This window comes from Ilyonectria robusta (genome assembly GCF_021365365.1).
Source record: "Ilyonectria robusta strain PMI_751 chromosome Unknown BGZ61scaffold_39, whole genome shotgun sequence".
In the NCBI taxonomy this organism is placed as follows: domain Eukaryota; kingdom Fungi; phylum Ascomycota; class Sordariomycetes; order Hypocreales; family Nectriaceae; genus Ilyonectria; species Ilyonectria robusta.
This window is the reverse complement of record NW_025764473.1, coordinates 25,465-38,375: the sequence shown is the minus strand read 5'-3', so window position 1 is coordinate 38,375 and position 12,911 is coordinate 25,465. Positions and strand designations below refer to the sequence as shown.

Genomic DNA, 12,911 nt, shown 5'->3' with positions numbered 1-12,911 from the left:
AGACGCGAGGCGGCTTGACAGGATACGTAGGGTACGAGAGAGGAGTTGTGACTTGAGCTCTTCTGCATACAACCCGCAGTTGCATGCGTGGATTCTGGTCGATGCACGATGGCTAAAGCTGTAGTTAATCTTTGTATATAGGGCTCAACAATGACTTCCCTATTTAGGCGCAGGGTGGTCTCAGTATAGCCAACTACCTCTGTCAAAATCAGGCTGCCGGACTGTCAATGGGTTCGTTACTATGAAGCTTGATTTTGTCTCCCCACTCCATCATTACAGCTCACCGTCTGCAAAGGCCAATAAAGAACAGTCATGAATTGGAATCAACCAAGAGTACCGGCGCTTAATTGGTGAAGATAAGAGGTTGGTTTGCTTCCCTGGTACATGGCAAAACCTGCCTTGCCGATTGAGGGCATCCCAGTTCAGGGGTTCTACGGCACGGAAATGATCCGAAAAGCACAGATCTAGTGCGCCACTCAATCCTCCTCCCGGAGGATGATAACGGGCGAAGAGCTTATTAGTTACGACCCATTACAAGACGTCCGTGGCCCATCCCATGGTTCGCCACTCCCACCCCCTGGCCAAGTGTATGCTAGTCGGCTCCCTGAACAGGGAACAGCACGACAATGGGCCATCCTACTAATTTCGCACTGTACCCTTCCACGCCTCTGTCTACCTTATTTAATAACTTCTGTACCCTTTCGACGTTCGCTCTCGATACACTCTTCTGAAACTAATTCTCATCATTTGGAGATGGACATCCCGAGGTTACTCTTGGGCACTGACGTAGCGCGGCCAACGGAGGAGTATCATCAGAACTGCCGCCACCAAAGAGAACCAGAACGGACCTCAGCATCCTCCACCTCACTCGGATCGTGCCCTCTTATCCCGGCAACGATGCCCGCCATCATCTCCCTCCCGCCCATCTCCCGTCCACCCGTCGCTGCTCCAGGAGGTGGTTATCCCCCCGATCCACGGTATGCTTCGCCCAATGCCGTCAACGGCTACTCACCTCCGGTCCAGCAGGGCCCGCCTCAGCAGCAGCTCCCGTATTATCCACCGCTCTAGTCTCAGATTGACCCTCGCTCTCCGGCCTACCCACCCCCAGATTAGCGAGGCGGCTACTATGACGACCGTCACCTTCCTAGGCTTCATGGTCAAGAGCCGTACTCATCGGATCCCTATTACGCCTACTGGGGGCAACAACCCCAGGGAACCCAGACCCCGAACAGATTTTGTGACCACGGCGCCCAGCTTGCCAGCGGCGTCTACGGGTGCCATCCTGAGAGGCCCGGCGTCGTGTCTCAGTGCTCGCCCCATCACTTCTTACACTTTCTCTTCTTCATTTGTTGCCCTCGCGCCTCGCCATCCACAATATTTACGTTCTGAAATATCCTCTTTCTTTTCTTCTCGGTTGTGCGGTACTGGTCCTCGCCATTAGAATCTTCTGAGGGCTGATAATAATTCTCCTCCTCGACAATTGGTACTCTCGCACTACATAACCTCTGATGACCTTGAAGAATGCAGGCAGAGCAAGCGACGTCAAAGTTATCCTGGAATTGTCTGCACCCACCAGGAAGAATATTGCGCCCATAGCACTGCTCGCACGTCCAAAGAAATCCCATCTCCTTACCCCTGGCATGACAGATGATAGCATTTCTCGCAGACTCATCTTCATTGCGGAGGCGTCGACAAATCTTCATCATGAGAGACGAGGAACCTTGGATAGCCATTTGCCATGACTCTCCTACAGAGTTGCCTTCCATAAGAGTTTGAATTGTGACCACATCGTCATCATCTTTTTTCTCAGGCAACACCACTCGGAATTCAGACGTGAGCTGGACTATGCGGCTTCGCTGAATTCAATATTAGCAATGGACTTCCTCATAGTGTCCAAGTATCTTACTAAGAGTTCATGGTTCACATTCATAAATTTTTTCAACTTCTCGAGGTCTGCTGTCTTCGTTTTTGGTAGAATCATCGTCGCATGATACCCTGGTCCGATTTCAAGGATGAGACCTCGCTAATAGGATTAAAGAGGGCTATATCAACGTAGTTGTTCATTCCCTTACCACTGATCTGAGATCATGATCCATGTTCATATAATTATTCGCGACTTTGTGGGAAGTGGGAGGAAGGATAGAGAGTATTTGTTTGATGAAAAGGGGAAATTATGGTCCTGAAAAGATAGGCGGCGTTGCTCCCTTAAGTACTCCTCCACCAACACGTGCCGGCCTCCAAAAGGTCTTGCTAGCCGCCTTGGCCAATGCCTTGCCAGCGTCATGGGATTGGACTGATAAGCTAGTTGATTGCAAACTGTCACTATGAACTGGGAAAAGGGGGCCTGTATATTCACCAGCTACCACAATTCCTGCGTGCTCTAAATCTGCTCGTCGTCCTCTCCTATCCTGGCCTTTCCGACCGGGTGCTTTGGTGCACAATTGAACCTCGTCTCTGCCTCGAACACTTCATAGCTCGGAAACGGAGATGACCAACCTTCCCTGCCTGTGGTGTACGAGGAATTGTTTGAAGTTCTACGCCATTCACAACTGAGAGAGCTCGAGCGAATGTCTCACTGAGCTGTTCCGCTGCGTCGAAAGACGAAAATTCAATTACTTCGCGAGACCCGATGTCGGTCCGGCCCGGAATGCGGCGGACCAGAGATTGAAGCCGTCGTCGCCGTTCATCATGAGTCTCTAAGCCGCAGACGATGTCGTCCAGTAATAGAATATGAGTCGTGCTATTCATATAACCCCTTATCGCTAATGGTACAACCCCCCCAAGTAGAAATTCACATGACCTTCAAATTCCTCCACCGACCACATTTCCTTTCCCTTTACATCACCCAGTCCTATGTGTCAACATCACTCCTCAATAACATCCCCAATATCATCATTTTCATCGAAATTTTAAGCAGCGAGACCACGAGATCATCATCATCAACACTATCATCAACGCGCTCATCAACAGCTGTAAGGCAGTGCCAAAGCCGTCATAATACACGGCAGCTGAAACCGAGTATCCGTCGAAACCGTACACAAGCCGAGATCGAGGCGGATTTGCCCACATCACTAGCTTCAACAGACTTCAACGCCGTCATCGACGCGATCACGAACAGCTACAAATACAAGGGGAAGGAGAACATGAGGTAGACGCGGAAGGGGGAACCCGGGCTAGCTCGAGGCTGTCAGCAACACCAACGCCGTCCAGCGGTAACTTCATCCCGGTTGTCACGGGCCAGGGACGAGAAATCGTTCCACAGCTCAGGGGCGCTTAGGAACTTGTTTCTTTCTTCTTCATCTTTGATGTAAATAGCATCCTGGACTAGACAGCTGGAATCCAGCTACTAGAGGCCGTTCACACCGGTCACTCAATCGTCCCTGCGAGATGAGATTGTGGTTAGGTCTTTGAACCTAGGCTAAGAGACTTTTTGCGTGATTCTTAGTCACCTCTAGCTGTCATAGAATTTTTGGTATGTAGAGGGGAAGGTAAGGAAAGAAAGAAGAAATTACCGAATTTCATGTGACGGGTTGTATCATTAGCAATAAGGGGTTATATGAATAGCACGACTCAATATTAATAGACCGTCAACGTGAGCAAGTGCTAGCCCAGATCACCAAATCGGCGGTCTGACGTTCGATGAGGTAACCGCTGATACTCCCGAGTTTATCAAAGACCTTTTATATTCTTTCATACAATACCCGCTGATGGGTTATTGTAGTGATTGTGGCAGAGCCAAGCCAGTACTGGTTGAACCTCTTCAATGTCGATGTAAACAGTGCGGCAAAGGCGGTGCGAGCACAAAAATGCCACGTTAGAATTTCCGACGATAGGCGTTTCCTGTATTATAACGAGCCAACAATTCAACATAATGGCATGGCTAAACACATTTCGCCTTTACCTAGAGACTGTGATAGGAGATGAATGCTACAAGAGTTTGTATTCTCACCGCCTTCCATTTTAGGTCACTTTTGAACTTCCCGGGATGCTATAAGAACTCTCTTCCCTCCTCCTCTTTCTCTTCATCTCTTTGACTGAAAAAAGCCACCTGAGGGGACCTGCCCCCTGCAAAAGCCCTTGCGCACCTGATGCACCTCGTCTCGTATCCAGCCACTGTGCACGAGGCCTCCCAATTTATCTTCCAGACGCTGCTGTCTGACTCTCTCTCTCTCTTCGCTTCATTATGATCCTCAATCTTCAAGGGGGGATGACTCCATTGCTATTTTTACAAATCCTCCGAGTTCTTTTACATATGATTTCCTCTTCTATTTCATTTATGAGATACTTTGTTGTGGAAAGAAAAGGAAAAGCAACCCAGGAAGGCCTCAATAACCGCTGTCCTCGATGTTTCCTCATCCTCACTTTGACGCTATGAAAGGTACCCCTAGGTATCCCGCTATCAGAGATGAGCCTCAGACGGATGCAATCTTAAAAGCGCTCGGCTACTATGAGGATCAGGAAAGGCTCTTCAAGAACATACGGCCGCATCTTCGAAATTCGAAGACCAGCCTCTCAAGGTGGGCTCACCCGGATGATAGGGCAGGTCGGGAGGACATAGCAAATAGGTTTCTATGCGCCCAGGGGGCACTCCTCTGGCCGGAGACATCCTCAGATAAATCATCATCTCAGAAGCTACAGTACCCAAATGATAGCGATAAGTAGGTTGCATGGTGAATATTCCGGCCAAGCGCAATACTAATTTCAGGGCTTAGGATCAAACGATTACTCATTGTGCTATTCTATCGAATGATTAAGGAGGGGCGATTATCTGGTCCGCTAGTTCAACAAAGCTCAACAGCACAGCGCGCCGGGGGCTCCCACCCGCTCATGCAAGAACACAATCAGGAGCGCAGGGTTGAGGAGCAGACTCACAACAGCCGCTCGACTAGGTCAGTGTGTACCTGTTATTATGTCCAGTTTGACCTCTAATGAGTTATTAGGGACAATGCACCACGTGTGATCCAACCGTCCATCCCATATTCAGGTCAGGCTGACAATGACTCCAATCCGGGGTTAGGACAGGGACCAGTACCTAGTGGCGACAAGCCACAATTAAATCCTTCTGTCAGTTCGAAATGATCTCATCTCTATCTATTGGAAATTAATTGAGAATAGGCCCAAAATAATCTGAAACGCCCTCGCCCTGATCAAGACGGGGAACCCCGGGTGGCAAAGAGGACGCTGTTGCCTAACAATCCACAGAGCGATGAGTCATGTTACACCAAGGTTATCGACTTGACTTCTAGCAGCAGCTCTCTGCCGATCTCCTGCTAGCCGGCATCTATTACCACCGCCATGACCTTTCTATGTCCTACGTTAGTCGTCGACCAACGGAGAGACACTGAACTTCACTATGGACGGTCTCCGTCTTCAGCCTCGCAATACCAAAGTCCTACCAGTGCTGTGGGAGACCAACTCACCGTGTTTACAGCCACAAATGACTTCCCATCTGCACAGAACAGAGGTGCACAACCATTGGCCTGCTTCTAATAAGAACTACCATGCAGTACCCACCTGCCGTACACCAAATTTTTTTTCTCCATGCAAAATGCAATTTTTCAACCGCATAGGGAAAAGTCAGCAAAAATAACAACAATAAAAGAATTCCCGGAATTCAATTTAGAATTGAAAGAATTTTAATATTTTCTCGGTCTTTTAACTTCACGGCCTGTGCGGGTGCGTACCACGGGTAACTCTTCCGCCTCCGAATTTGAGCTTTCATCGTCTTCCATCCCTCCCACCTCGATCACATCCTCAACAGCCCCTGTCTCTTCAGTTGCTTGGTTTGGCTCGGAAATAGTTTCACCAGCCACTAGAGCCTCGGCTAATGCGATGAACTTCTTGTTGGGATTGGGTATGGCCTTTCTCCTCTTGCTTCTACTCAACCGGCCGACTTCCTCCTCCAGATTGGTGATTCTTGCGTTGAGGGAAGCTATCTTTGACTCCTGGACTTCAAACCCTTTCGATATCACAGAATATCGTCTTCTGGTAGAAGGGCTCTTGTTTTTTCCCAGATCTCTGATATGGCGGCTGGTTTTTGGCGTATTATCAGAGTCAAGTTGTTCATCTCTGAGACCCTCTGATTCAGGAGTAGTTTCCTTGTCTGATTGAATCTCTGGATGGATGAGGGCTTTCCGTCGTGAAATTGGCCAATTTCTAGTCACCCTCCAGCCTGAGAGTATGTTTTTCTTGGTCATACCCACTTCCCTGGCTTTGGCATATGCCTTGATAAAGTTGACCTTATCCACTGGTGCAGAATCAGTCAGGCTTGCCAGTTTTTGCAGTTCTTTGCGATATGCAGCCTTGGAGGCATTGAAAACGCCATTTTCCAGCGGTTGTAGGCCATGAGAGCAATGAGCCGGCAGGTAACAACAATATACGTTGTTCAAGAAGCAGGTAGCCATCCACGCATCCTGGATTTTGAGTCAGCGACATTTATGATTCAGAACAGGTAGATACTCACGGATACATGGCTTCCATGGCCATCCAATATAATAAGCCTCGCATCAGACTCATCCGCTGGTTGGGTTTGAGGCAGATAGACCTTTTTGAGCCACTCAACTGCGATGTGGTTGTCCGTCCAGCCGTTTTCAGAGGTGATATAATACCAGTCGGCTATCTTCTTGAACTCGTCCATAAACCACTGCTGCTGAAGTCCTTTGCCCTTGAAAATAATCCCTGGTTTCAGAAGGCGGCCATCTGCAGTCACGGCTTCGATAAAGCTAGTCCAAGCGCGGGACTGAGAGCCTTCGAGGAAGGCCTTCCTCTTGGGATCGCTACTGCCAATAACCAAGGAATCCAAGCCTAGATTCGGAATGGATTAGTGAGTTTTATGACAAAAATGACAACTACTCTCCAAATCCAGCCATGATACCGCCTTCGTCAACATTAACTGTGTTCTCAGGCTTGATCCAGCCATACTCGCTCTCCCGGATATCAAAGTACCAATTGACGGCCATTGGGGTAAAAGAATTGAATCTCGCAGCCTCCTGACGTTTTCCTACCTTCGTCTTGATCTTTGGATGACGTTTCATAAACCTGGCTAGCCAGTGTACACCGAGAGGCCTTTCCCGGCCTTCTTGTCTCAAGAGGGCAGCGACGGTGGCGCGAACTTGACTGTGGGAAGGAGCATAGCCCAAGGCCTCTTGTCTCAGTATCCAGGTAACTAATCCGGCCTCTTGAGACTTGGATAACAACTGGGCAGGCTGGGTGACTTCAGATTTAGACGGTATGCCTCTTAGTCGGGCAGAAAGAGTGGTCGGAGGCATGCCATGCTTCTGGGCGGCTTGGTCCTGGGAGAGGCCGTTATCTGTGGCATCTAGTATGGCATCAATAACACTATTCTCTATATAATATATTTCAGGCATTTTCGAGGCGATTAAGAAAGGCTGGTGTAGAGAAAAATTCGATAAAACTTCGGGGAGGTGGGTGATGAGGGAGGAATTTTGAGACATTTTACATTAATGCCATGCGACCATACCACTTATGTGATCAAAAAAGCCATATGAAAATATCAAACGTCATGAAATTCTCAATAAAACAGACATTGTTTCATGGCAATAGCTTCAATTTTGGGCAAGCACCGTGCAAGTGAAAATGAGCATTTTGTATGGGGAAATTTTCTTTTTGGTGTACGGCAGGGGGTATCAGCGGGAGGTGGGTACTGCATGGTAGTAGCTAACTAAGAACTAGATATGCCAGAATGCGTGTTCTATTTGAGCTTTAATAAGTCGCCAAATCAGACTAGGCTTTTGGGATGTAATGGATGTTTTTGGATTATGTCATTTCAGGGCATTATCGAGTGGCTCAATGTTGCAGAGAACGTTGAGAAGGTGAAATTTACGCTCAAGAAAGGCTCAGAAGAAAGTACAGGTCCAAGAGAATATCACGCTGAGATTCGTATCGGTGAAGAAGAATTTGAGGAGAGATTTGAGGAGCTAAAGGACTTTTTTCGGCTTCAGGTACAACACTATAGATGGATGGATCGGAATTCTTCAAGGCTAGAATTTGAGATTATTATTACCCCTCTATAGCCAAAGGTTAGGTCAGGCCAGGCAACAAAATAGTCTCCAAGGTAACGAGGTATGGTGGATCACAGAGCCTAAGAGTTTCTAATGCGCCTCAGTGGGTATCCTCGTTGCCAATTAGGCTATAATCTACGGCCTTCTGTTTTAGTCACGCTAAAAGAACCCTTGCGCAGCTGATGTACCTTGTCTCGTGTCTAGCCACTGTGCGTGAGGCGTCATATTTATCCTCTGGGTGCTGCTGTCTAGCCCGTTCCCTACGACTCTCAATCCTAGATTTCCTGCCCCGAGTCGAGAGCCTGATATGGAGTAGGCATCAATCTCTAAACTGGATCTATATCGTATCTAGCCGTCCTGTTAATCTTCCTCTTTGTCCTGGTACTGAGGGCATATTGGCAGTTTGATTGCACCAATCGTTACCGTTTCTACTTCTGCATTGAGCAGTTCATGGTTAGCTCGGACTTGAGTCCCGGTTTGGTCAGGATCTCATGTTGAGTTGGTCTCCGCAATCGATGCTAGTGTTCGAAAGAAGTCGATACCTAGGTGAGATATCGTTACCGTAACTCACAGTAACTCGGGTACCCTTCCTTGGAGATGGAAATAGGCATGGCGAAGAATTCATGCACTGGTGTCAACTTTCTAAGTCGAGACAAACGTGTGCATGTTCCTACCAGATGGTTTTTATTGACAAGATTGGGTGTTATAGAAAAGTTTAAAGCAAACGACTACAGCTGCCTTCTATGCCATATTCGCAACACATCCAGATAGCTAATCAAGTGCGCGGGACACTCTCAATCATGAAGGAAGGCAAAATTGACTCGAAGGCCCATAATCGCTACCGTAGGACCGAGACCTTTCAGACTAGGATCAGTGGATCATGGATATCACTGAGATCGGTCTCACAGGGCGACCGTCAGCAAAGACTGACATATTGACTATCACCCAAAGAAACTGTCAGAGGTGTCATGAGGGGCTCTGACCGCTAGGGAGATAATGTTTTCTATGTCGATCGACTTGATTAAGAATCCAGCCACTACTTATTGTCGTTTTTTCGTTCTCCTAACCTTGCGCCGACGTGTTCGCTTTTGACCCAATTCAAACCTTTCAACGAGATCTTTACTAATGTCGCCTTGATTTACCCACGAGTTGTCTGTATCCTCAAAGCCCTTCCACTTCACAAGGTATTGGGCTTGTCGTCCTTGCTTCCATTTAGCAAGAACCGCCTCAACTTCCCAAACGTCATCATCGGTATCGATTGCGGCTGACCCACTCTCACATACAGTAGGAGAGTCGGCCTCTGCAGCAACTTCCACCCTTTTCGTGGATGAGGAGTCGTTTCCAAGTTGAGGGTCGAGCTAGCTGAGGTAACAAATGGCCTGAGCGGGGACATTTGGAACAAACTAGACGGCCACATTCAAACCCATTTTCATCCACAACAACGCAGTGCACAATTGATTGGATAGCCTCATTCGATTCCCCTACTGTTGTTCCACAATCGATTGGATTTTGGAGCAGGTAGGTCCATAACCAGTGCCGTCGGAGTGCACAGTTTAAACCACCCACAGCCCCGCCAACTCACAGCTAGGTGCTCCTGTTAGGTGGCCGTGCTGAGGCAATCTCGTTCGGGCTTTTTTGCGTTTTTCCCGAGACATAACTATGGGATTTCAAAAACAATTCGACTTATGGATAGAGTATAACCTGATACACAATTGATTGAAGTTATGAGTAAATCCCATGTGTTTTTACGCGACAATTGGGGAATATGAAAAATCGCCATTTTGAAGAATCGCGAAAAACCACATACAAAACGACCGCAGAGCAATGCGCGGGGTGGACAGCACGCTCAGGCTATTTACTCGGGGAGTCATAAAAGTAACGTGACCTATGGCACTAGTCCTAATACGGCTAGACCCCTCTCAGTCAATGGCCTGAGCTTGCTGAGGTAACTCCCCATTTGCGGCCCACGCGTCCACTTTGCATCGTCAACCCACAACCTCGACCCTGTCACAGCCATGATCGTAAAACTCCCACCCGAAGTGCTGCAACAGGTGAAAGCTAGACCATCAAGTCTCCCTAGGTCCGCTGCTAACCCAGCATAGATCCTGTTGCATGTCCACGACGGTTTTGAAAGACATCGCTTCGGCGGATACGATCCGCCGCTGGGTCGGTACGAACTGAAAGGGATCAACCTTCGGGCCAACTTGTGTTCTCTGCGTTCAGTCAACCGGCTGTTCCACCAGCTGGTCACGCCATCGCTGTTTCAGCATGTCGTCATCAGCAGCAGCAGCGGTGTACAGCGTTTTCAGCAATTATCAAAAAGTCCTCCACTGCGCCGCCTAGTCCGTCGCCTTGAGATCTGCGTCGAAGTCCAGCCTGTGACTGACTTTGACGTTTACGACGCAAGGTTGAAGAAGAATAAGAAAAAGAATCTGAAATATCTCGCGCGGTTAGCTATCGTCATCCATACTACCTTGCCAAAGTTCTCTGGCGTCAAGGTGTTGAAGCTCGACTTTGAGGATATTCCGTATAACCTCAACCGGGAGCAGGACGTCTGGCCGCCTGTGTGCTGCTACGTGCAGGACACCGCAAACCTCTTTGAGTCATTCGCTACGGCTATGCGCAGGTCTCAGCTTGATAAGCTAGATGAAGTTGACCTCTCGTTACCTCTTGCATACGACTTTGGTTACTTCCTGGACGACGACCACACCGACACAGGTGGCTACTCAACAAGGGCTCTTTTTCAACAGCTCAAGTATCTCAGCCTTCACTACGGACAGAGCACAGATGATGGCGAGGGCATAGAATTCCGGTTTCGAATGCCAAACGAAAAGTACGACAAGTACATCCGGCAGCTACTACCACTCGCGCCGAACATACACTCTCTAAAACTCAAGGGCTCTGACATCTTGATGCTCGACCAGTCGGCATTCTCTCCTCTGTGCTTGCGGTCGTTGAGCTTGGAGAGCTTGTCGATAACCGGCGATGCCTTCACGGCGCTCATCCAGCAATCCACAGCCCTCGACGAGGTCATTCTCAGAGGCGTCTACCTTGAGTCCGGCACGTGGAAGGAGATCCTCTCGGCGATGATCCAGTCGCCGATTACGTCCTTTTATATCGAGGCGTGCGGCTACCAGAAGGAAGGTGAAAGCGCAGATTTCTGCCCGCCGAATCCGGGGTCGCTGCCTAACGATGCTTACATAGAGACTACTGAAGCCGACGATCTTGATGCTTGCGAGGCTGTGTTTTCGCGGCTGCGGAAGAATAAGCGTCGGATTTACGGGAGCAAATACAATGAAGCTGCAGATTTGGAACGTAGGAGTGCCGATAGAGATGAAATAGAGTTCAAGTCGGCAGTGCTAGACGAGTATTTGAAGAGGAGGTTTGCTGCTGAGGAGGCTGCTGAGGAGGATGATACGTTTGGCTCCTCAGATACTGAGACGACTGATACTGATGAAGATGAGTCTGATAGTGAGTGGTGATTGATCTGCGTTGAGGTATCATGTGCATAATTGCACTGTATTATTATCGGCAGGGCAGTCCGTACAGTTATTTAATGTGATCGAGGCTGAAATTCTCTGTGCTTCGACTTGCTTGCATCATCCCGCTTCTTACTGACGGCGCGGCGATAAGTCAGGGATCATCCCGAGAATGCCGTCACCAACTCCAATTACGACCGGCAGGAATATTTTTACTTCACTGATGAATTGGATGGCAAGGACAGCCTGCGAACACTTAACTCGGGCTATTCAGGCATAAGTCACCAGAGACGCCATGTAGAAGGGATTTGAGTGAGCCACCACCTGATAGTAATATCATCATGAGCGTAGGTGCCGCTGGAGTAATAAAACACCTATGAGTTGATTCCACCACTATAAGTTTCCTCTAATTCGCAAAGTCACCTCCGAAGATTGTCCCCAAAGACACACGTGGGATTCCCGTCCCAGTCTGTGATATAATGAGCCGGACGCTCTGCCGTAATTGAATTGTTGGTCCGTTCTCCGTTTGCATTGTCTGCTCTCCTCCCTTAGGGGGTGCAACAGGTCCATCGCTCGGTCTATGGTCATGGACATGTTGGCTTGCGTTTTCCTTGTATCTTATTTCCCCCCAACTTACAATTTCTTCTACGCACAAAGCTCCTCCAGGCTTGCTTCAATCGACGTCCATTGGATAATTGCCTCAGTCAAGCCTTGAGGGGACCAGTTTCTGTCATGACTATATCTCACTACTAGTTTCCGGCCGCTCGCTATTTATTTCAACGCTCGAAGTCAAGATCCCTTGATCACTCGCCGCATCTGTTCCTTCGAGTGTAACTCTATCCGTTCTAGTGATCCTTATAGTGGACATCTTATATGATGAGTCCTTGATATTGCAGTCTGTCCCGGTCCCCTGAGGAAGATTTAGATTGAATAAATTGTATGTATGCAAAGGTAAAGAAATAAGAAGTGAAACAGCGTTAAACTACAATGCTGTCGAACGCGGGGTCTGAGCAGCAAGCCAGCGCCTGTGCGCAGCGTCTCAAACCGCAGAAGGCAAAAAAAACTGGTCTCACGCAGACGCCACCAGCCCCTGTAGTCACCTGCCAAGAGTGTCCCAATAGCATATAAAGCCAGTGCCAGGTGCCCACGCCCACACTATCTTCATTCCTCCTTTCCCTTCACAGACACCTGCAAGGACAACCCCCAAGGCGCCACCTACCTGGTATGCAAACGCGCATGCAAAGCTTTACAAGACAGTGCTTGTCAGCCTCGATCCTCCGCAAGACAAGTGCTTGTGTCGGGCTCTTTCTATCACAAGGCAAGTGCCTTGCTTCTCAGACTCGTTCCGAAAGGCATTGGCGGACCCCGTAGGGGACCGGTCTCCTGTGCCTTTGAGGAACGAAAAGGTTCT

General features: G+C 48.7%; 3 protein-coding genes across 3 annotated transcripts; 1 reads left to right on the top strand and 2 right to left on the bottom strand.

Moving 5' to 3' along the window:
- Nucleotides 1–1,319: 1,319 nt before the first annotated feature.
- Nucleotides 1,320–2,096, bottom strand: BGZ61DRAFT_485650 (uncharacterized protein; the record flags this gene model as incomplete). Its single annotated transcript, XM_046249736.1, has 4 exons — nucleotides 1,320–1,513; nucleotides 1,634–1,856; nucleotides 1,907–2,023; nucleotides 2,073–2,096. The coding sequence occupies 4 exons, from the start codon at nucleotides 2,094–2,096 to the stop codon at nucleotides 1,320–1,322; spliced, it is 558 nt and encodes a 185-aa protein (XP_046095864.1).
- A 6,965-nt stretch (nucleotides 2,097–9,061) lies between these two features.
- Nucleotides 9,062–9,676, bottom strand: BGZ61DRAFT_485649 (uncharacterized protein; the record flags this gene model as incomplete). The annotated part of the gene is made up of 3 exons (XM_046249735.1): nucleotides 9,062–9,379; nucleotides 9,426–9,502; nucleotides 9,604–9,676. The coding sequence occupies 3 exons, from the start codon at nucleotides 9,674–9,676 to the stop codon at nucleotides 9,062–9,064; spliced, it is 468 nt and encodes a 155-aa protein (XP_046095863.1).
- Nucleotides 9,677–10,004: 328 nt separating this feature from the next.
- On the top strand, nucleotides 10,005–11,871 carry BGZ61DRAFT_464814 (uncharacterized protein). The gene is made up of 2 exons (XM_046247511.1): nucleotides 10,005–10,072; nucleotides 10,124–11,871. Exons 1-2 carry the CDS (start codon nucleotides 10,037–10,039, stop codon nucleotides 11,501–11,503), a joined length of 1,416 nt encoding a protein of 471 aa, XP_046095862.1. The 5' UTR covers nucleotides 10,005–10,036; the 3' UTR covers nucleotides 11,504–11,871.
- The last annotated feature ends 1,040 nt before the right edge of the window (nucleotides 11,872–12,911 follow it).